At 34.9% G+C, this 25,348-nt stretch overlaps 1 protein-coding gene across 5 annotated transcripts; it reads right to left on the reverse strand.

Annotated features, from left to right (window-relative positions):
* Nucleotides 1-17,176: 17,176 nt before the first annotated feature.
* LOC107643183 (Homeodomain-like superfamily protein) lies at nucleotides 17,177-23,228 on the reverse strand. Of its 5 annotated transcripts, none has more exons than XM_088486407.1 (18): nucleotides 22,377-23,057; nucleotides 22,203-22,290; nucleotides 21,963-22,097; nucleotides 21,745-21,878; nucleotides 21,557-21,623; nucleotides 21,142-21,413; nucleotides 20,997-21,063; nucleotides 20,515-20,909; nucleotides 20,366-20,432; nucleotides 20,103-20,131; nucleotides 19,854-20,003; nucleotides 19,313-19,715; nucleotides 19,123-19,223; nucleotides 19,003-19,043; nucleotides 18,180-18,381; nucleotides 17,888-18,032; nucleotides 17,608-17,738; nucleotides 17,177-17,391 (listed from the first exon to the last, which is right to left on the reverse strand). In XM_088486407.1, exons 2-18 carry the CDS (start codon nucleotides 22,246-22,248, stop codon nucleotides 17,233-17,235), a joined length of 2,544 nt encoding a protein of 847 aa, XP_088342533.1. In that variant the 5' UTR covers nucleotides 22,249-22,290; nucleotides 22,377-23,057; the 3' UTR covers nucleotides 17,177-17,232. The 5 variants fall into 5 exon arrangements, with proteins under 5 accessions (XP_088342533.1, XP_088342534.1, XP_088342530.1 ...); XM_088486408.1 differs by having other exon boundaries at nucleotides 20,515-20,567; nucleotides 20,682-20,909; nucleotides 21,745-22,097; XM_088486404.1 differs by having other exon boundaries at nucleotides 21,745-22,097; nucleotides 22,377-23,228.
* Between the last annotated feature and the right edge of the window lie 2,120 nt (nucleotides 23,229-25,348).

Below are 25,348 nucleotides of genomic sequence, written 5' to 3' on the forward strand. Positions count from 1 at the left end.
GAGTTTAGGCCAACTAGTCACAAGATATATATATAAGTCTTATTTTTCTCAATACGCGATTCTGGTCAGACTAGTGCTGGTACGCATTCTACCGAAAAAACTGAAAAAAAAAAAAAAACATGTTTTGCTGTTTTTATTACAGTTCGGTTCAATTTTCAGTTCTGACAATGAAGACAACCTACAAAGCAACCAGACCCAACCTGTTCATGTAATTTGAGTTGATTTGTTTTCTGTGCTTGTCATTTTGAGGCTATTGGATTCATCAGTGAAACATAGGGATCACTTAGAGAAGGGTAATTAAGCATTAACAAACCTGATTACCTAGAATCGCGGACATAGTTTTCTATTCTTTTAACTTTCCGTGTGTGGTTTCTTTTGACAATTTTGTTTTGCATTTTTCTCACCCGGAGTACTCTATTTTTTCCATTCCTGATGTATTTGTTTAAGGTTGGTTTCCAATTTAGTAATTACATTTTGTTTGAATGTTGACTTATCGTTTACAATACAATAATGAGACTAGCTAGAACTACAAACAAATCAAATTGTTAATCTCTCCTGAAATTCAACCTTGGTGTAAGATTAACAATACTTAAATATTTGTGTAATCTTAAATCTGAACAAAGTTTACTCTAAAAACTATAACAACAATGTAGATATAGATATAGGAAAAGTTATAAAACGGTAGGAACATTATCATATTCTGCATCTTTATTATTGGTTTGCATCTTTATTAGAATATATAACCAGATTAGAATGCTTTTCTACTAGTGCTCTATTGTTATTATTACTATTGTTCTTATTATGTAACTGCTTTTTTATTTCAGGTTGATTTGCAAAAAGAAGTTTAGCTGTTTTATTGGAGAAGACACCATAACTTAGCTATCTTTTGATAAAAATTTATATTTATTTTCAGTTGTGTTGACTATTAAACTTTTAAACTTCTTTAATTGTCGTATTTGAATTCCTTTTGTTATTAAATTTCATTTGATCAAGACTTTGTTAGCTATTGTGTATTTGTGTTTGTCGATTTCAATATTATGACTTTGTGAAATAGTATGGTAGTATTTTTTTTTGAATTGGTTGAAAAACTGAACAAACCGAACCAAACCAAACCGATTTAATTGGTTTGGTTTGGTTTGGTTTGGTTCGGATGGCTTCGATAAAAAAATCGAATCGCAGTTTAATTAAACGATTAGATCGGATGACTTTTCTCTAAAAAATCGAACCAAACCGCACCGCGAACACCCCTACCATGTCAACCTAAACAAGTCGTCAAAGCCTCTCGTCCACCATAGTTCTACCGTGTTGATGTTCCCTCTCGCCTTCCGCTGCGTCACTCTGATTATTCGTCACTAATAACTCGAATTACTCCACTACATCGAACAGAAATTTTCCTTTAAACCAAATACCGCTTTTATAATATTTTCCAAAACCTTCAAAACAAGTTTAATCTAAACCTTTTCAATGTCAAAACTTTTTCAAAAGACTCAAAAATCATTTATTCTTAAATCAATTACTTTAAATCATGATTTTCTTTAAATTCATTAAAATTCTTAAATCATAGCTTTTCAATTTGAATTATTTTTGAGAAGTTAAATTACAAACCTAATTCACAAAGCAACAAAATCATAGAACTCACTTATTCTGTAAACCATATTATACAAAAGAGAGCATAAGATCCTCCGCTCCGTCATCATCTCGCAACTCACCGAGGTGGGTTACGACCTGCAACTGAAAAATAGCAACATATGCTATGAGAACCGGAGGTTCTCAGTATGGTAACAATGCCCAATATGTAAGATGTAAGGTTTCGATACGCCAAAGGCAATCCTAGAACTTCACATCATAGATATTCAAGCTTAACAAAATAAATTAATTAAACCATAAGCCATAAACAGGGTTATCTAAACTTAGGAGATTTCTAACTAATACTAATCGCACCCTTGTATCCCACAGCCTTTGCCAACCTAACCTCCGTGCGATTCCATAGCCACCGACTTCAAATCATCCTCAACGCTAGACAATCACAAGTATATGAAAACAAGTAATACATAGGTAATATTCATGTATAACAAGTAATTCAAGAAACAGGTATGCATATTATACAATTAGGCAAACTACATGTAATCAAAGCAAACAAGCACATAAGAGATGCATATGATGAATGCCTGTCCTATTGGCTGTGATATCACATGTCGGTTATAGTGCCAAACCTGACACAAAATCTGGTCGGCAACTCCTGGATTAGTCTCTCTATTGCGCATACTCAAGAGGAATAATTCCGAGGGATGAGTACCCTACCACATTCTCCTTTTAGAGGAAAACGTTCCAAGGGAGAGTGCTCTACCACCTTTCTCTGGATGCCGCATGATTCCAAGGGATAGTGCCCTACCACCTTGCAACCAGAGAGAGAATGCATACTCGGGAGGAATAATTCTGAGGGATAAGTGCCCTACCACCTTCTCCATGAGCGAGAAATGTGAGTGGGAAGCCCAGCTTCAACCCTTACATACGAACGTAGGCGGGAGACTGCCACAGCCCCTACGACGAAGAACAAAGCATATCACAATTATATAATCCATCTCAGAGACCACTGCTCATAGCACACTTCCGTTCATACTTATTCCATTAACCATAAACATTCATTTCAAGTTCCAATCTCATCCTTCATCGTCAATATCTCAAGTTCATCATTAATCCAACTCCCCATTAATTCACAAGACAAAAATCACCTAACTGACATACCAAGACTAAGTCACCATCTTCTAAACTCATTCATAAATTACCAATTTAATTCACCAACCCATCTCTATTAGTCTTAGGGCCTAATTATTCTTAAAGAGAAGTTAAAGAAGTTTGAAAAGCTAGAGAACCCTTAAAAGTGAAGAAAAACACATTTTCAGCAAAACAGGGGTTGTGCTACGCACACTCCTATCGTGCGTACGCACACATTGAAAAAGGTACGTCCGCGTACGCATACACGATAATTGGGCCATTTCGCGTACGCATACCTGGGCCGCGTACGCAGGAGTGCTGGACAGAGGCCACCATCCGCGTATGAGGCATGGGTCCGCATAAGCATGTATATCAGAATCCAGAAAAGTTAAGTTGTAGAAATTTCAGTTTAGACTCAAACTTTAAACGTTCATAACTTCCTCTACAAAAATCAATTTTCCTCAAACTTTATATCAATTTAAAGTACTTTAAATCATCTTTAATTTAAAATAATCTAACCAATTTCAAAAGCTGAGGCTCAAGTTATGATCCGCCAAAGTTCACCAAAAAATAATTTTTACCAAAAATTCACTAGGTTCTCAAACATCCAAAATTCATAATAAAACCAAATAAAAAACCTATTCAATTTTACCGCAAAACACTACCAAATACTACACTTTACCATTCTATTACACTTCAATCAACTCAACCTCCATTTTACTCAATCTTTCCACCATAATTCAACAAGAATCAACAATTCATAAATCAAGATCCCAACCTTAACAATTTTACATAATTAACTCTTCATAAACATCATTTACCCCCATTCAATACCAACACTAACCACAAGACTCAAAACCCAATATCAACATCAACATTTATCATCACACATCATAATCATCTATATCCTTCATCAATCATCATAATCATAAACAACACCAATACTCATCATAATTCATATATCACATCACACATTCCAACACTCTATAACATACTCTTTATCATCAAACATAAATTCACATATAATTAATCATACACAACCATCAGTCAATCCTATCTTAAGGTCAACTAGCCTAAGTATCCAGAAACATTATAAATTACATAAAGGAAACTGAAGTCATACCTTAGCTGATTCTCAAAATGTACTAAATACCAAAATGAAGCCACCAAACTTGATCCAAAAGCCTCAAACCAACTTCAACAAACACCAAAACTCAATCTAACATCATACAACATACCAACATCAAACCAAGGATTCACAAAAATAACTAAACACAAGGTTTTAGTGAGACGTTATCTTACCCACGAGATTAGAGAAAAACTCAACAATATTCCAATGCTAGATCACGCCTAAACAAACAAAATCACAAAATCTACTCAAAAACCAAATGTGAAAATGCGAAATTGTTAGGGCTGGAAACTGGAGCTTGAGTTTCAAAATATTACCAACAAAACTTAGTTAGAAATGATGGGCTCAGTGAGAACTTCGCGTAGCCACAAACGGCTTGTCAATCAAAACTCTGTAGCTCAAGATATGGCCAAAAGAAGGAGATAAATAGTAGCAACTATCTTCTTCCTCTCTTCTCTCACTAGCGCCCCTTTCTTTTTTTAGGGCTAGAAATGAACTGAAATACTCATTAGTTATGTTTATATATGTTGGGCTTGGGCTCAACTTGGATCCGGTCTAACCCGTTAACATTTTAGGTCTGTTTGGCCCACTTTGGGCCAAAACCTTTAAGATTAGCGCCCGGTTTTCTATTCTAAATTATTTTTGTCCTTTCAAAATAATAAATTCAATTTTTAAAATATTATTTTTCTCAATACACGGTTCTGGTCAGACTAGAGCCAGTACTGCCAGCTTAAGTGCTGGTACGCATTTTTACAAAAATTTTCCGTAAAAGATATATTTTTTCACTTAGAAAAATTCAATGAATTCAAATTTTACCTTTATATTTTAAAAAGAACACTTATATATTTTGGACCTATTTCGGGTAATTAAATTATTATTTTATTAAAGCATTTATTCCGGTTTTTACAACCTCGAAGGTAACAAGTGGCTCTCAGGTAACTAAGGTTTTAATTCGAATTATTTTCATGCGGTTACTTTATGGGTTAAAACGTGCACAACTTTCGGTTTAACCCAGCTCATGTGTTTGGTTCATTATGCAGAGCTATACGAAGATCGACATATATGGATTCTAATTTATCTAGATCACCACTTCTGGGCTAGAATGAGAAGCACACAAAGGAATGAGAGCATACACGCATTTTTCAACAAGTTCATCACACGCAACACCTCCTTGAGTCAATTCGTGAAGCAATACGACAATTGCCTAGCAAGTAGGGAGCAAAGAGAAAGAGAATTTGATGCTGCAGATTTTCACACTATGATAACGTGCGCAACAAAATCAGCAATAGGGGCTCATTTTTAGTACGTGTATACCCACGAGAAGTTCAGGGAAGTTCAAGGACAATTCAGAGGAAAGGTGAACTGCATCACAAGATCAACGCATTCCACCCTAGGTTTCACAACATACGAAGTCGTAGAGCAGGTTTCTAACTCCACATTCAACAAATTTTTCTTCACCTACGACGCAGTATCACGAGAGGTAAAGTGCCAGTGCCTGCTGTTCGAGTCAAGGGGCATACTGTGCCGCCATTCTCTGAGCTTCTTAATCTTTGAGCGAGTAGATAACGTGACACCGAAATACATACTGGAACGTTGGAGCAAGAATATAAAGAGGAGGCACACACACATCAAGAGCAGCCAAGACGAGCCTCTACTGGAGCTGAGAAGTAAGAGATTCGACGATTTGCACAATATTTATGAATTTGCGTCAGAGTCCGAGGAGCTGACCAGAATTCTGCACCAGACGTTTGGCAATGTCATGGCTAGGGGTGGAAAAAGGACAGGCGGCCTGTCAGGGGCTTGCAGCGTGGCTTGTGTTTGGCTTGGCCTGACCTATTATAAAAGAGGCACAGGCTCAGGCTTTTTTAAAAGCCTTAATATGTTAATAGGCTAGGCCCAAGCTCACTAATTAACCTTATTGGCCTATCAGGCCTGTCTGGGCCAATTAAAATATAATTAAATATATAAATAATTTTTTATTATTAATAAAATTATGAGATATTTTAAATTTATTATATTTTATTATAAATATTTTGTATATTTTAAATACTTTAAAAGATTAAAACTTCTTGTAAATTGATAAAAGAAATTATTGTCGGTTTAGAATCGATCAAAACAAGAATCAATTTGTTAGTAGCATAGTCCAAACCAACAATGAATTCTCATAATCAAATGTTAAGTCAAAGGATGTCACAATACAAAACAAATATATTTTAACCGATAGTATTTAACTCCCGGGTCGTCTTCCCTAGGAGTTGCAATGAAATGTCATATTATTGACTATGGGTGATTTTTGGGGTTTTTGATTGTAAGATGCAAGAAATGTAAATGGTAATAAATGAAACAAGCATGAAATTAAATGGAAAGCAAGTAAAAGTGATGCAAATGGAAATTAAATGACAAAAAGGACTCTTGGCAAGAAGTGGGTAATTAAGGATTCCTATCCTAGTTGTGGACCACAAACATGGTAATTGTGTGTGAATTAATCCCAATTAGTCAACCCTACATCGAGGATAAGTCAAAAGGGCATTAATTGATTCCAATCCCTAAGTCCTAGTCAACACTAGTGGGTCACTTAGAGTCAAGGAAAACCAAACCAATTAATAATCCTCACACACTGCGGAATGGACATCCACAACTCAATTTCACCCAATCACCCAATTTCCCAAACCGAGAGTGTGAAAAACTAAGCAAAAACTCAACCAATCATTTTGTCAAACACTTGGTGGGCATATAAAGAAAGCATGGTAAAATGACAAGAAATAATAAATGCTACAACTACCAAGAAAGGAAAGTAAAGATAGCAACTCAATAAAGCAATAAATTATATGAAAATATAAATTGCATTAAATGTAAATTAAAATAACAAAGTGTCATAAACATAAGAGACAAAAGAAATGAAACAACAAATAGAAGGAAAGAACAAAGATGCAATAACAATAAATGACAAGAAAAAGTAAATGAAAACAAGAATTGAAAATAGAGATTAAAAGAAATTAAACTAAGAAACCCTAATTCTAGAGAGAATGGGGAGCTTCTCTCTCTAGAAACAACCTACATTATGCTAAACTAACCCTAATTCCCCCCCCCCCTTCCACATGGAGTGAGGCCTTCTTTGATATAGGAAGAATCAGCTTCAGAAAATCCAAAAACTGGGTTCTGGAGGCCCAGAAATCGCCCCTAGCGATATCCATTAAGTGAGTCACGTGCTGGGACTTGTGCATATGCACAGGTATGTGCGTACGCATACATGCTGATTCTCCTCCTGTGCGTATGCACAGAAGTTGTGCATGGGCACACTTGCTGATTTCCATTCTGTGCGTGGGCACAGGTGCTGATTTTGACCCTTGTGCGTGGGCACATAAGGTGTGCATGGGCACAGGCTGAAATGCTTCTCTCCTTTGATTTCTTCATGTTTTCTCCCAATTTCATGCTTTTCTTCCACTCTTATCAAGCCATTCTAACATATTACACATGAAATCACTCATCAAAACCAGCAAGACATCGAATGGGATAAAAGTGGGATAAAAGTGATTAAATTAAGCACAAAATAGCATATTTTTACAATTAAGCTCAACTTAGGAAAAGAACACAAAAGTATGCTATTTTGATGAATAAATGTGGATTTATGTGATGAAATCCACTCAAATCAAAGCAAAATATATCGTCAAATATGGATTCATCATAAATATTAAATATGACATATTACATATAAATATTTTTTTAAAAAAATAATTTTTAAAATAATATTTTTATTTTTATAAAAAAAATTATCAAACCTTTTAACAAGCTTCAAGCCAGGCCAGGATAAATAACAGGCCAGACCTAATACTTTATAAAGAACCTATAGCATGCTGCAGGCCAGACTTAAGGCAAGTAACTACATGACAGGCCAAGCCTGTTAAGAGTAAAACCTAGCCTGGTCTGGCCTATTTTCACCCCTAATCATGGCCGAGATGCAAGAATATCAAGCGAGAAGCAAAAGAAAAAGTCCGTTATCCCACAAAGAAGCGACGTTGAACGATGTGAACAACCTTCAAAGCCCTCCACGTGTCAGAACATGAGGCCTGCCAAGAACAGACTGGGATCAAACCTGGAAAAAAAGATTTCAAATACCACAAAGAAAAAGAAAAAGCCAGGTCCAAGTGAGGTAACATTGATTTGTTTTCGATTAGGAAAAAATTCATTTGTGCATTTTGCTAATATACGATTTATTTTCTCTTTTGCAGTTGAACCTTTTAGACGGTGGATCAATGATTCAGTCAAGCTCCAGCCTTTACAATGCATCGGATATGAATTATCCCGGAGAGAATTATAGGAGTTTCATTTTTTATTAACATAAATTTTCATTCATCTATGAGCAAATTTTGGTTCATTGAAGTTATAGAATGGTTTGTTTCTGACTGATGTTAGTCTTTATTGAATAGTCACTTTTTTGTGTTTGATATTAGCTTTCTGAAATTCTTTATTGAATAGTCACTTTTTTGTTTATTGAATAGTCAATTTATTATGTTATGTCAAAGAGTTCAGCTGTTTCTGAAACTGAATACTGATAGCAAATTTTTTTAAAAATTAGCTCTCTGCAGTAGTGATATATGCACTTTTTTTGTTCATCCAGTGTATTAATTTCAGTTCATTTGTATTTGTGGGACTCTTAATATTTGATAAATACCCTAATTTTATTCACTGTGAACCTGGAACAAAACAGCAGTCAGACAGTTCCAATAGATATATACATTAACATCTCAGACCGACAGGACAAGGACTAATCCATCTTAAATTAGATATATACATTAACATTAGATTTCCAATAACATTTACATTAATATTCACATATATACATTGAAAGAAACAGTGTTTGCTTTTTTAAACAAGTTAAACAAAATAGTGTTAATTACAACCAGTCAAACAAAGTATATCCTTTTTACTATCTATATCCCCATATGTGAATTTACAAAAAGGGCTGGAGAGAGCAGCAGATGGCTTTGGGAGTCTTATGGCTTCAGATTCCCAAATCACTTGGTCTCTGGTTTTGTTCAGTTTATGCAACAGAATATTCGGACTATATTTGCGCCTAAAGGCATCAATTTCTTCCTACAATTCAATTGAAAGGAATTAATTATATAAGAAATGAACCCCAACCGAAATAAGAAATGAAACGAATTTCATTAATTTAGAAATTACTTACTTGTGTCTAGTTTTTATATTGATACATCTTCCCCTTTTTTATCTTTGGAAGATCAATTATTTCTAGCCATTTCATGATGTACATCCCACAATCATAGCTAAGCAGGAAATAAGTAAAATATGATTAATAGTATACAAAATAAAACAAATTAAAAATAGCACTATAGTAGAGAAAGATTTTTACCTTGTATATTGACCATTCAGCCTGATATACTTGCTTTTTCTCCCTCTCCGTCCTCCATTAAGGGTTCCACCCCAGTGTAAACCCTTCATTTGGGAGATTATTAATTCCTAAAAGGGATACAAAAAGTCAATGAAAATTAGCAACTACAATGAACCGAACTCTGTTCATGTTTTGAATAAAACATGATAAACCTTAAATCAGCAAGAGAAACATTTTGTGCATGCAAAAGAACCCAAGTGAACACAAAAGGATGAGATGAATATAAATCAGCAACAACAATGAACTGAACTTTGTTCATATTCTGAATAAAATGTGATAAACATTCAATCAGGAAGGAAAATATTTCTGCATGCAAAAGAACTCAACTGAACACTTAAAGATAAACTGAATGTAAATTACCAACGCTAATGAATCGAATTCTACTCATGTTTGAATAATTTACAACAAAATATGTATGATTTAAATAACTTACAATAAATTTGTTCAATTTAATTCTCAAGTCAGGTATTTCATCTTTCTTCTTGTTCACAGGGTCAAACACATAGAATGCCTTTTTCTGGACATCGGCAATCCATAACCACCAGTGTCCTCCATTGCAAATCGGCACAAACAGCTAAAGTTTGGAAAAATGATAGAATATTTCAGTCTAAATGATAGCAAACAAGAGAATTATCAAAGAATTTTTAGAAATCACAACTTACAAATGGATGCGATGGAAATTTTCTTTTGTCAAGAAAACGGTAGTATTGGACATATTGATCGACATCCATCCGGTAGGCCTTGTTGGTCTTTAGATCAATGTAATTCTCGCCATAGTTTTCCAACATAAATATTTGCAAAATGAACCTTAGTCAAATCACAAATGAACCAAATTATTTATCAGAACCAGTAAATTACTCAGGAAATAAAAAATTTGGCTTACCACAATATCCATCGGCATACAGTATATTTCTTCCTAAAACTGGGACATTTTATGTCGTTGAGAATCATGCAATGTGCATTGACCACCTATAGGAAGAAAATTTATGAGATATATGATATAAGAGTCTTTAGAAAAATCATTAATGTTAACGCAATAGGCAAAGAATTTACCGTGCTTTCCACATGTTGTTCGGGCATTAGAGACAAGAAATGATGTCTAATCCCCTCGAAATTCGCTTCATGGTTCAAGACGAATATGACGTCATATTCATTGGTGCTATCTTTGGTTTCTTTCACATGTGTCATCCAATGATAACACTTTTCCTTCAACTCCTCTGTGATTTCTTTCTTTCTCCGGAGTTCTGTACCCTTCAGCGGCTGTAAAGCTCGGCTCGGCACTTGTCATGTCAGCAAATTTCAATGCTGCCGCCACCCCCCCCCCACATCTAACACCACCTCTACCAGGATTTCAAGCTGTGTCACCGTCGGCTGAGAGGTCGGGGGAGTTGGTTGAGATGTCGGGGGACTTATGCCAAGGTCAAATAAAGGTGCATCATGTTCCCACAAAGAAGGACGAGCAGCACTACAAGACGACATGGGAAAGTTTTAAGTAATAATGAAAAAGCAATATCATATCACACAAAAGCTAATAAAAACTGATATTAATTAAAACTTACGCATTTAACGGAGGTTCTGGCTCCGTCTTCCTCGAGGAAGATCCCTCACCGGCCTGCTTTTTGGGTTCCAGAGGGCAACTGTAACAAACAAAAGAGAGTAATTGATTTCTGGATTCAACTGCACCACAATTAAACCAAGTAATGAACCAAAATTATCCAGATTTAAACAAGCAGAAAACTTACAAATCAGGCTGTATTTCTTCTTCCAATTGCCGTGCCACTGGAGCTTCTTGGCATGGTTGCTGTTGTTCTTCAGGAGGGCTGCTGCATTAAACAGAAAAGATTACAATAACGAACCGGAATTATTATCATGAACCATTAAAACTAAGAAAAAGAATTCTAATTACAACTTAAAGGAACAATGAAAAAGCAATATCATATAACACAAAAGATTATAAAAAAAACTATATTAATTAAAACTTACACATTTAACGGAGGTTCTTGCTCCGTCTTTGTCGGGGAAGATTCCTCGCAGGCCTGATTTTTGGGTTCTGGAGGGCAGCTGTAACAAACAGAAGAGAGTTCAATATAAGAACACATGGAATTGATTTCTGAATTCAAATGATCTATAAGTAAAGCATATAATGAACCGAAATCATCCAGTTTTAAACAAGCAGTAAAACTTACACATCAACAGGTGCTTCTTGTTCCGATTGCCCTGCCGATGCTTCTTTGCAGGGTTGCTGTTGCGGTTCCGGAGGGTTGCTGCATTAAACAGAAAAGAGTTCAATAATGACCCCCAAATTATTATCCTATACCATTAAAACTAATAAAAAGAATTTTATGTGTAACTTACTCATTAACAGAAGCTTCTTGTGTTATACTATCGGAAGGGACATAGGTAAAGGCATCTTTTATTAGCTCTTCCTTAAGAGAAATCGGAAGAGACACCGCAATAGGAAATCTAAGGAATGTAAATAAGGAAGAATTTAATGGTGAATGATTAGAATAGGTACCGAGAAACCGAAATTTGCACATTGAAGTTAATGTTGAATGATTAGGATCATGTGTAGTGCTACTGACATTTAAACATAAATTTCGTGTGATTAATTAAACAAAAATTATTACCTAAATCTAAAAGACCAACATAAATATTTCAACTTACACAGGTGGAGCTTGTAAACTCTGTTTTTTTATGAATTTTCTTTCTTCTAAAAACTTTTACCAGGGTTTTCGGGGTATTTTTCCTAATAAAAAGGATACCAAGTTAAAATCAGCAACCAAGATTAAAAGCAGAGGTCTAGAAACACCTGAAATTCATTTTTGGAATCCAATGAACTGAATTTAAAGCCTGCAATGAAAGAATTTACCTGGTATTGGCCGGGGCATTTACAAACGGTGTGGAGCTCGTCTGAGTCTGTAAGAGAGGTTCGCTGCCCAGATTTACAGTCAGCAACCTAAGCAAAATAAATAAATATTTCTCAATAAATCCAGAGGAATTAGAAGAGGTTCTATAAAAAGTTAGCAAATAAAGAAAAAGAACTCGATATAAGAAACCGAATCTTACGTCTCGGATAAATCATTTCGCGCCTCTGTCGAGTCAAAGCGATCCGGAGCAACGTTTGTTTTCTGAGCTCCATCATTTCTTCTCTTTGCTCTCTTTTCTTTTAACAGCTGCAACGCCTCTCTTCTTCTTTCAGCAGTGCTGACCCTTACTCGTTCACTTCTGAAAATTCATAAAATAAGTATCAATGAAGCTAAAATAAAAGTATCAATTAACCCAAAATATGATTTCAGAAACTTACTCCCTTTCAGATTCAGTTTTGCTTTCTGAATCTGTCAGAACAATCTTGCTTGATTTGATTTTATTTTTTTGCACCCCTCTCCGATTGTTTTCTTTTCACTGTCAGAGTTTTTTCGATTTTTTTCTCTACAACACATACAAACACATCGAATTTATTATACCGGAGAATAATATCACAGCTGTAATTTACTAAACAAGCACACACAAATAATTTTCATCAAAGAAAAGCCAAACTAAACCAGATGAACATTATACAATCACAGAAATGAACCGAAAATTATCAATTCCTAAACTTACTGTTTTTCAGATTCGCTTGTGCTCTCCGAATCCGTAAGCACTGGCTTCCTTTTTTTGCTTTCAGTTTTAACCACCTTCTGTAGTTGTTTTCTTTTCTTTGTCCCTGTTTTTTCAATTTCTTCTTCTTCTCTGCAATACATAAGAACAAGCGCATAAGAACAATTTTAACCAAATACAAGCAAAACGAAACCAAATGAACATCAAACTTACTGGTTTTGGATTCACTTCTACTTTCTGAATCCGTGGGATTGCTTTCAGATTCACTTGTTGTTTCTGAATCCGTCGGAACAATCTTTTATTTTTTCACCAGCCTTTGTTGTCTTGTTCTTTCGACGGGTGGTGTTTTCTCGGATTCAGGTTCGGATTCGGAATCGGAAAAACTGTCTTCTTTCGAAGAAGAATCCAGAAAAACAATTTTCTTTTCTTCTTTTTTCCGCTTTCCCTTCTCTTTTCCCTTTAGAAAAACTGGTTTCTTCTCCACCTTCTCTCCTTTTGTCTTTTCCTCTTTTGATTGTGCTCTGTACAGAAGTCCCTAAAACACAAGATGATTTAGTTAGCAGAGTATTTTAGAAGCATCTGAATGAAAATTTCAGGGAAAATTTTTGTTTAATTTACCATTGTATCGGTTGCTTCCTGAGAAATCCGGTCGAGCATCCTCTTCCGTATCCAATGGGCCACCCATGGTGGCCCGGGAGCCTCAGGTGCATCCAAGCGAGGGAACTTGGATTCAAGGAAATATATGAGCATCAACACAAACAGCCATCAACGGACTGTTTCTTTCCCTTTCTCCTGTATTCAATCCCCTTCCTCAGGAAGCTCAGGACATGAGTTGCCCAAATCCACTGTCGGATGTTGTCCATACAAAGGGCAGGCGGCTTATGGATCGGGGAGGCCATGCTTACCGTCGTCGGCAGCAAGAAGCACTTCTGGACATAGACAACAAAAGTCCTCCAGAATTTCTACCAATTTTTCTCCCCTTCAACACTCATATCGAGGACATATTTTGTCAAAGATGCCAAGGTAGCACATTTGAAGCCGTTAATAATCTACTTGTCTGCGTTATTCAGTCTGTCGTAGTAAACTTTTTCAGGAAAACGACCCCCTACAATATTTTAATCAGTCAAATAGGCTCAGTTTTATTTTCTGTACACAAGTGAACCGAAAATAAAGCAAGTAATGAACCGAAATAAGCACAAGGAGAAAAGTGTATTACCGCCGTGATTTATGCCCAGCGCAGCTGCTACCTTGTCAAGTGTTATGGATATTTTCCTATAGAGAGTGTGCATGTGTCCATAATAGTCATCATAGCAAGCAATAAACTCTCTCAAGAGGCTGTGAGAGACGTTCATTTCTGGGACATGTACCAGCGCACCAAATCCCATTTCTTCAACGATATCTCTCTTTTCCTGACTCATTGCCTTGAACACCCTCGCTATTGCCTTTGTCTGGCATCTGAGATCGTGATTTTTCTGCAAGGTTTTGAAACAGTATGTCAAGATATATTTATAATACAAAATAGAGTTTATTTGAATGAAAGGGGATAAATATATTTAATGTGTACATATGCTTACGTTATAGCGCGGCTTCTGCTTTTTTGTCACCATCATCTTTTTTATTTTTGCTGTAAGCATAAAAAAATTTAGTCAATACTTCACTCAATACACCAACAAGCACAAGCATGCATATTTTAATCAGGTGAATCAAAATGGCCAAATCCATTGAACCGAACACCATTCATGTTTTGAATAAAACGTGATAAACATTTAATCAGCAACAAAAGCATTTCTGCATGCAAAAGAACTCAACTGAATACACTAACAATTAAGTGAATCAAAATGCCCAACTCCACTAAACTAAACACCATTCACGTTCTGAATAAAACGTGATAAATATTCAATCATCAAGGAAAATATTTCTGCATGCAAAAGGACTCAACTGAACACACTAACAATCAAGTGAATCAAAATGCGCAACTCCACTGAACTGAACACCATTCATGTTCTAAATAAAATGTGATAAACATTCAATCATTAAGAAAAGGACTCAACTGAACACACTAGCAATTAAGTGAATCAAAATGGCGAACTCCACTGAACTGAACACCATTCAGGTTTTGAATAAAATGTGATAAACATTCAATCATCAAAAAAAATATCTCTTCATGCAAAAGGACTCTACTGAACACTTAACAATCAAATGAATGAAAATGACCAACTCCACTAAATTGAATACCATTCATGTTCTGAATAAAACGTGATAAACATTCAATCATCAAGAAAAATATTTCTGCATACAAAAGGACTCAACTGAACACACTAACAATCAAGTGAATCAAAATGGCTAACTTTACTTAACAGAATACAATTCATGTTTTGAATAAAACGTGATAAACATTTAATCAGCAAGAAAAGCATTTCTGCATGCAAAAGAACTCAATTGAACACACTAACAATCAAGTGAATGAAAATGACCAAATCCACTGAACTGAATGAAAATAAGAACACATTTCCATTCCTATACCCTAGTTACGCAAAAAAAAAATTGATTCAGAATAAGTTGATCTACTAAACGAAGCAACTCAATCCAGTAAACCTAAAATGCAACTAAGAGAAACGCAAGATTTTAAATGAACAGTAGTTTTTATCATACCTTTCACAGTCTATGTTGTTTTCGTTTGTTTTTTCTCCTTCCTTTCGAAATCTTCTCGCAATTCTTGAGTAGAAGCAGTTTCCGCAGTGAAAATGATCGAGCTTTGAGAGATTAAGAGAGATTCGAAGTTCTCCAGTGGCGATTTTAAGGTTGAAGAAGGAACCTTTTTTCATAATGAAGACGCGAATGAATATTAAACGTTTTCGGGGGTTTGGGCGCGTGTAATGCACGCTCATTTAATGGAATTGAATTTTTTTTATGTTGGGCCAACTTGGATGGAAAATTAGCCCAACTGTTCTCTCAATATCCCCGGCTGGGGGGGAGAGATCAGACTTATTGGGAAGTAAGGCTGCGTTTGTTTTCAAAGACAGGATAGAACATGACACTGAGACAGAGACAATAGGACGGAGACACTAAAAATTATTGTTTGTGTATTGTGTTTGGATACGATGTACAAGACACTAATGTAATGTCCAGTATTATGTTTGGATACACATGGACTAAGACTAAAATATTATATGAAATGACAAATAATTATATGATTCCAAATTTTCTGCATCAAGTACAAACTAATAGAGAATGAGAGTACGTAGGAGTACAGACGAAACTTAAAAAAATGTTTGAAGAGACCAAAAATTTTAATAAAAAAATACATAATAGTATTTATATTAAAATAAAAATTATAAATATATTTATTTTATTTTTAAATTTATTATTAATATGTAGGAATACATATGGTTAAGATTAATAAAAAAATAGATCTGAGTTTGATTAATAAAATTTTTTGTTTAGGTTAATAAGTCAAATTAATTTTAAATAAAAAATCAGTTTTTAAAAAGAATCCGTTTTTACATGAAAAAAAATAGTTTTTGCACATAAAAATTTATTTTTATTTAGAAAATCAATTTTTTTTTATCTAAAAACTGATTTTTTTTAAATTATAGAAAATCAATTACAACTTATAAATTATTTTTTAGCATTTTAAAAGATCAATTTTATCTTTAATAATGTTTATCTTTCAAAAGTTTCAAGACTAATTATAGAAAAAATAAGAAGGGATAATAGTGGAATAATAAAAAATATCTATGGACAAAAAGAAAAACAAAATTTATAAAAAAGTTCGTGTCCACTTTTCCAAATCTCGTATCTATCATTGTCCTTCGTAGAAGAGTGAACACAAAAATATAAAAAAATGTCTTGGAGACAATGTGTTCCGTGCTCTGCTTCCAAACACACATTTTAAACATGTACTGTCCATAACTATGTCCTGTCTCCAAAAACAAACGCTACTTAAGATCCATATTTTCTATAGTTCATGCCCTTCTTTACTATCCAACGTATTATTCAACTACAAACTTATTTGCCCGACGCCCGTCATACAAGGGGTTGCTTTTAGAAGACAAGAAAAGAAAAATTGTAAAAGAAGTGCTCATCTTAAAATTTATAGATAAGAGACACACAAACATATATATTATGAAATAAAATATTGCCACATGAACACCTAGCTTGACACTCGAATTTGCCTTTGGTTAATGGTGTACAAAATAGACTTTTCCTTTATGAAAACTTACCAATTAATAACTTTTTAAGTGTTTACAAGGTTTTATTAAGATATTCGCTAGCGCAAATCTTTAAAGTAGCCTGGACTACAAAATAAAAAATCGTGATATTGATTTTTGCAAATTAATCAGAATTTCACTTCAATCGAGAAAGAGGGTAAAATCATTCACTAAATTTCACTTTTATATTGAGCCCATATTGCTAATTCATCATCACTATTGTCAAATTGTTCTGGACTAGGAACTGACTTAGAATCTTGTTGATCTTCGACATTTGCCTCCTGCTCAGTTGTTGCAAACTCCTCCTGTTCAGTTGTTCCAACATCCTCCTACATTCATGATAAAATGAGTTCAAAATTTTGCATGGCTAGACTGCAGAAAGTTATATAATCCATAGTATATAAGGTAAAGGAGGCAAGAAGAATCGATATCTATCAAAGAAATGTGGCATTGATCAACAAAAAATATGGTATTGGATAAAAGCAATATGAACATAGAGCAATCGATCTATCAGAAGACAAACAAAATGGACCAAGAGTGCATACATTAGTTCCAGGTGCCGAATTCTCAACCTCCTCTGCTGCCATCGAACCTGATGCATCTTTACCAGGGTCTTGATCTTCCTTGGCTGAAGCTTGCTGCAGTCTCTCAATCAACATCTTAAAATGAAAATGATCTACAACAAAAGATAGAGAAGCCAATCAACATTGTAAAATGATCTACAACTTCAGTAGCATCTCATTCGTTCAAAAAGAAGCCAATCATTTGAACAATAATATAACACACTATCACAGAGAACAGCACAAAACAGGAGCTAGAGTTAACCTTTTGAACGATTATTTACAGCATCAGCTAACCGTAGAGGATGCTGTCGCTCTTCCTTCTTGTACTTCAACTTAATTTGGTGACGTGTTCGATCAGGAAAAAGCTGTTGTATCATAGAAAAATCTGTGCCAAACTGCCTAACCGCCTATATTACAAGGTCATTAGTCAATTTAGAGGAAGGACCCCCCCCCCCCAACAAAAAAAAAAAAAAAAAAAAAAAAAACAGTATTTACATAGTTGTGCTCGAGAAATAATTATGACATTCATCATATAGTAAGAATTCTATAAATACCTCATAGAACAGTTCATTATCATGTTTTGTCCATTTTCCCCTAGGAGTCTTTTCCATGAAGGATTGGTAGTTGAATAAAGAGGAAGCCAACGGAACACTTTCACTGGCTTCATCATCACCTGCTTCTCTATCATCTTCTGAACCTAAATACTCCTCTTCACTATTAGCTCCAGCCTCGGCCTCATGTTGGGAATCTCCACCACTGCAAATATATTTTTCAAACTAAATCTATTTACTAGAATGCAAGTTACTTATAAGTGATATTAACAAGCCATTTGATAATATGCAACACATTCAGTATGAACTGTTACCATTTCCATTCTTGTCCTCAGAAACTGAGGAAAGTTAAATTGTTTAGCATAGCATGGAAACTGGGAAAAGACCACTATCACATTTACACACCCCCTCCCCTGACTCAGGCCCTCAACCCAACTGAAGCCAATGAAATAATAAAATAATGCACCTGACAGCATGGCAAAATCCAGTCAAGAACTATTTTGACAAAGAGGTGAATGACATCATAGAATCATGTAATGAGAAGTTACACCACTTAGTGGTTAGAATGAGATTTATATACCTCCAAGTGAAGGAAAAAGCAACAAAAAGAATTTCCTTTATTTAACGTAAGTTCGTCAACATTTTCAGATTTTCCCCAAGTCAATTAAATATTGCATTCTGTAAGAATCACACATATTGCAGAAAATAAGAATCTACAACATCATATTTTCAAAATCAAGATTTGCTTATATATAAGAAAAATATTTAAAATAGTGGCCAGAAATGTAATAGACTGTAAAGTATACTCTTGTTCAAAGCTGAATACCTTTGATTGGTAGATGTTTTTGAAGTTGCTGCCTCCTTTTTCTACAAAAAAAAAAAAAAGGTTAACGAAAACTTTAAATGATAAGCATATGTGACAAGGATAAAAATTGAGAATACACACTGCCAGCCGCTCCCTGTGTTCTGCAAGTAAAATGATATCCTTGAGAGACAATGTATGCATATCAAGTTCATCCTCAGGAATTTCCAGCAGTGCTTGGTTCACTATGTAAAAGAAAAATACTTCCATAATAAGCATATAAGATATAATCACCAAAGGTAAAAATTATGCACAAATATTCTATTATGTTTACCACATCTTCTTTTTCGTCTGCTTGAATGAGAGAACCTTTTAGGAGGTTCTTTTTTGCCATTTTCTAAATCCTCATTAGCCTTCTTATGTTTTTGAGATGTTTTTCCATTTTTAGCCACTGATTTCTTTGTTGAATTCAATGATGCCTTCTTCTTGGAGGAGTCATCCACTTCAAATTCTTCATCATTCTCTTCAAGTTCATCTCTATACGGATTATAGGGAGGGTCAAGTTCGTCATCATCATCATCATCCTCATTCGCCGAGTTGCTAACAGGTTTATGAGTTGCTTGCTTCCTCCGCTGCCTTGAAGTTTTAACACCTTTATCCTCCTCATTAGCGCCAGATTTTTTGCGCTTCCTAAGAGAACTCCACACTGCGTCTTCCTTTTTTCTTCCATTAGCATCCTGATAACATGGTATACTAATAACCTCAAAAACAGATTCACATATAAGAAAAAGGAAAAAAGCAAACAAAAACAGATCAAACATATATTAATGGCTTATAGCTTATGTTTTACTTCTTTTTTCTCTAGTAAAACCAACCTGCATAAGATCAGCCAATGTGGGACTATTTGGAGAATTTGTCAGTTCTTCATCCACTGGGATTTCAGAAGCTGGATCGTTGTCAGTTTTCTTGGACTGATAATCTGAGACATTATCAACTGGGCAGCCAGGACTCAAGTCCACAACTTCCTGAGACCAATAATACACTGATTAGTTTTATACAGAAAAATCTAATTTAACATATTTTATATAAAACCATCATATCTCTTATAAGAACATGATCTTCACCTCTGTTTCCGATTGAAGAATTGGTTTTCCTGCACACAGAAGAACACTTTAAGTATTACCCACAAAAAAGAAGACTCACACACACAAAAACAAACAGAAGTGTCAAATATTTGTGATTTGGCTGAATGGCATTTATTGATAACATCAAGATCTAAGGGCAGCACGTCAAAGCACCAGTGATGGTGATGCTCACATAAGTTAGAAGGATGGACCCTGAAGATAGTTGCCCCAATTTAAAAGACTACAAAGCATTTAATATTCACCTGTAGTAGTGGCAGCTTGGGTGGTAAAGTCATCAATGGATTCCAACCCAGCAAAAATGTCTGCACTCTGGAGGAACAAAAACTTTTCAACAATTAGCAACTTAATGAAATTGAAAGATAAATAAATAAAATGAAAAACCCTCCTTTACCTCTGCAGCTGATTTACCAACACTAGAAGGCAAATCCCTAGTTCCATTATGAACTGCAACATCAGAAAACACAGCATCGAGAGAATCCAGTTGGGAAGCACTGACTGCTGCCAAATTATTGTTGTCTTTAGAGAATGGAATACTTGAGTCCACATAATCAAACTTACTTGATAAATCAGTTGCCATAGGAATCTCTAATGTGGGTACAGGTGAATTGCTTGGTTGATTTAACATACTAATGCCATCATCACTAGACTGAAAAGATTGAACTTCATTCATGCAAAATGTAGGCAACTCAACAGACCTTGCCATCATATCATTAGATGAAGCAGAAGCAACAGCAGGTTTTGCGCCTACTCTAGGTCGTGGCTTAATCTTGGGTTGAAACTTACGAGCTGCAACAAAAAAGACATACAAATAAAATATCTTTCAGCTAATATAGAGCATATTAAGTAATTTGAAATAGAAACGATGTTACTAACCAGTCCTAGTGCCAGGATCAGGGAGGACTTCACAAAAAGGATCCAATTCAAATTTCTCAGACTCTGCCTGAAAAGAATTCCCTTCCTGAGTTGATCACCTAGGTAAAGCAATTGACGTACTCAAAGAAAGGCACAAAAATTATACCTCTCGTTCTCTTCCAAAGATAAGGTTCGATTGAATGTTGCTCTCAAGTATTGCAGCATCATTATCTGAAGCATTTTCAAAGCCCACATCCGGGCCAACTTGCATCAAATCATCACCAAGTCCCAAGCAGTTGTTGCTATCAAGAACTGGCTCTTTTACATTTTTAGCAGGATCTCCCATACTACCTCCGGTTGAGCAAATTGTAGATAGAATAGCTACATTATTTGATAGCTTCTCTACAGAATCAGCAGTTTGAACTGGATGTGTTGAGTCTAAACCAAAGGACGTATATGAAATGAATCAGAACATAACCAAATTGTATGTTGTCTTACACATTGTGACACTTGCAAAAGTCTAGCTGCATAAAATTATAAATGAGTGAATGACTAACTGGTTATATGAAAGCATAACTTACCATTACTGAGATTGGTCTCAGGAACAAAATTAGAATGTCGGCTCCCTTCCAAAGCTACAGGATCTTCCTAGAGTTCATAAACATTACAAAAACTGTTATAAATACTACATAGCATCAAACAACTATAGCAAATACTACTACTACTAATACTAATAATAATAATGATAATAATGAAAATGGACATTTACCTCACGAGCTGACTCAACTTCAGTCGATGCATCTGTGGAAGGTTGAGCATCCACTAAGGCTGCAGTATCTACATTTACACCAACTTGCTGAGGATTTGCCATTTGAGATTTTGTGGCATCCTCTAAATTTGAACCTGCAGAATGTTGAGGTGGCACACTCAGTGTGGAAGCAACAGCAGCATGGCATTTACTCTGGGGACCAGTATCCATGTCCTTACTGCTGGTGATGGTGGATGAAGCAACACGTTCTCCCTCTCCATCTTTAGACGAGATTTCATGTTTTTCAGCAGAAATTTCCTTCCGAGGCACCGGTTTCGGTTTGACCTTCGGAGCGAACTTTGCCCCAGCACGACCTAATAATGAATATCAATAAAGCATATAAAAAAAATGACAAAAGCAATAATATTCAACCAAGAAGAAGATGAAGCTTTCTCAGTGTCATTTAGTCGAACACTTACCGCGCCCAGCAGGAGCCGTTGGGAGAATATCATCGTAAGGATCCATGTGGCGTTGACCTATTTCACCTTGAATTGAACAAAACCAAATCTGAAATTCGGACAAGTAAAAATTTAAAATCGGTGAGGTTTCTGCAGAGTATGAAAGGTAGCGTAGAAATAGAATAGTAGTGGTACCCGCGAAGAATGGAGGAAGAAACTGAAAATTCTTAACTCTTGTTCCTCCGGAAAAAGCTGTTGTATGTAATTCGTGCGTGGAGGAGGTGGGCTGGCCCACTTCTAATTGGGCCAGGGCTAGCCCAATTGATTTGCCGAGACTGTAATGCTAAACGACGGAGAAGTGCAGAGGCAATCACCGCGGAGGTGGTAAGGAGATTTCCGACGCAGCAGCGGCACCCTTCGGAAGGCCTGGCAGAGGTTACAGAGCCAGAACGCGGCGGAGCTCCGGCCACAACCTCAAGGAATCCTCGCCAAACATGGAGCAGCGCGTAGGAATCGTTGGAAGAAAGAAGAAGAACCGGGTTGGCGTCTGGGTCCGGAGATGTTCTTTCGGGTCGGGTTGCGAAGTTGGACCTGGCCCAAAAATTTTCTCCGAGGGCAGTCGAGGAGGTCCGAGCGAATATTGGGAGTGAGGTTAGTCAAAATTGACGGAAAGAGGTGAGTCAGGCAATTAGATTGGACTAAGAGGAATGGAGATGGAGGAGGCGCTCCAGATAAGCCACGAGCTGGATGTAGCAGTGGAGATGCAGAAGGTAGAAGCCGCCGCGAGACGCTGAAGAAGAAGAGGAGCAATCTTGAGATGTGAACCGGAGAGTGTGATTTGGTAGGTCATGGTGCCGAAGAATTCAGGGCGAGTGTGAGTTCCGTCGGAATAGCTGGAAGCCTCGAACCGAGCAACCAGCGGGGAAGGGACAGTTTGGGCCCAGTTTGGGCTCAGCCCATTATTTGGGCTTCTTTGTCATCCTCTATCTGTAGTCTTTATGAAGTGCTCATCATTCTGAACAAAGAAAAAAAAAAAAAAAAACAAGTTGTCCTTAGGTGCATCCTTGATCCTTCTGAAAATGTAGAAATTGATAAATTGAAAATGAGAATCTAATTATCTTTGAATTTTATTATATATAATTTTTTTTATCTTGGTTCAATTTAAAAATAATTAAATTTTTTTATTTTACTAATATTTTTATTTTTAAAAGACTTATACGACAAACCTGGCTGATATTGTCAAGTTCTTTTGTTATTATCATAGTTATCAAAATCTCTTTGGATTTTAATCTCTGTTGTTAATAAAAAAAAGTAAAGTATTAAATTAGTCCAGGCGGGAATCCAATTCAAATCCAATAGCCTATAGTAAAGATTAAAGGAAATGCCACTCTTTAAGCCAAGGAAAAGTTTGGGAGTAATCTTGTTTTGATCCTTAATGTTTAAAGTATCCTATTTAAATTTAAAAAAATTTTATTTAATTTTAATTTAGTCCAATTGTTAGGTCAAAGTTAAATAATTAACAAAATATCTTATATGACAACGTTCAAAAACAAGATCGATAATTTAGAAAACAAGTACAAGCTTTAAAGGCACAAAAGATGCATCAATATTATTTATCATTCTCCTTAGTTCTATAGAAAATATTTCATTTAAACTGTAAGAAGAATGATAAATAAATGTATTGATACATCTACGGTTGATTTTGTGCCTTTGAAACTTGTACTTGTTCTCCAAATTATGATCTTGTTCTTATACTACGGTCATGTAGCGCATTCCGTTAATTATTTAACTTTGACCTCACGGTGGGACTATGCTGAAGCTAAATGAAACTTTTTTGGATTCAAATAGGACACTCTAAATCTTAAGGACCAAAATAGGATTACACCCTATAAAGCACGGACACTTCGTTGAGTTGCCGTATCCGCGTGTCAAATACATTTCGGACATGACACTCATCGACACTCGTCCGACACGCGTGTCTGCCGTGTCCAACCGTGTCTTAATAAAAAATAAAAATAAATTTCTTCGGACACACTTTGACACACCTAAATACCATCACGTGTCAGCGTGTCCAACCTTATTTTTAATATGTATTATTGAAATGAGTTTAGAAATAATATATATTATTATTTATTAAAACAAAAAATATTTTAGATATTTTTATATAGTTAAAAGAAGACATTAAAAAATAGCTAAACATTATTTTATATTTTAATAACAATAAAATATCAAAGATTCATTGTAATTTATCTAAAAAATACTTTATATTCTATATATATGACGTGTCATCGTGTCTTATAAAATTTTAAAATTCGTGTGTTCATATGTCCTGTGTCGTGTCCCGTATCCGTGTTAGTGTCCATACATCATAGATTGGAGACCAATTTAGTACTTTACCCAACAAAAACAATCAAAGTTATCAAACTCGGTCCCGCCCTGATAGTACCAAATCAAAAATCCGGTCACTTGGTCATCAATCTTAGTTTTGGTCATCATTTAAACTAGTTAAACAATTAACCCGGTCAAACTTAGGCAAACTCAATAAAATCGGTCAAATTTATTCAAAATCGGTTTAAACCGACCCAATCAAATCCGGTTAGGTTAAAAAAAATATTATTTTTCATACATAATTTTTTATTAAATGTATTACGTAAATAAAATTAAATTATATTTACAAATTTAAAGAAAAATAATATTTTATTAATTATAATATATTTTTTATTTCTATGATTGTTATTTTTATTTATTTTTATAAATATTTAAAGAGTATAATAAATATAAATTTATAAATATCTAAAGAATATAATAAATATAAACTAATTGATAAATTATTAAAATTTAAAAATAATAATTAATTAAATATAAAATGAAATTAAAAAAAACATTTATTATAAAAATAAAAAATTAAATTAAATTTTATATAATTATAATAAACTAATTTAACCTATAATTTATCGATTGAATCAGTAATTTATTAATCTATTATTCTGATTAGTTCAATTATATTAGGTTCTTGGTTCTTACAGTTATTATTAGTATACTTCGGTAGTTCGGTATTCACATGTGATCCGTGTGTCTCAGTACGGCTGGACTGCGTCACTGCAGAAATGAATGTATGGTTTCTTAACTTCTTATTTCTACGAGTTACGGTTATATTTTGAGGAATG

Source organism: Arachis ipaensis, chromosome B5 (genome assembly GCF_059453495.1).
Source record: "Arachis ipaensis isolate K30076 ecotype BB chromosome B5, ASM5945349v1, whole genome shotgun sequence".
Taxonomy (NCBI): Eukaryota; Viridiplantae; Streptophyta; class Magnoliopsida; order Fabales; family Fabaceae; genus Arachis; species Arachis ipaensis.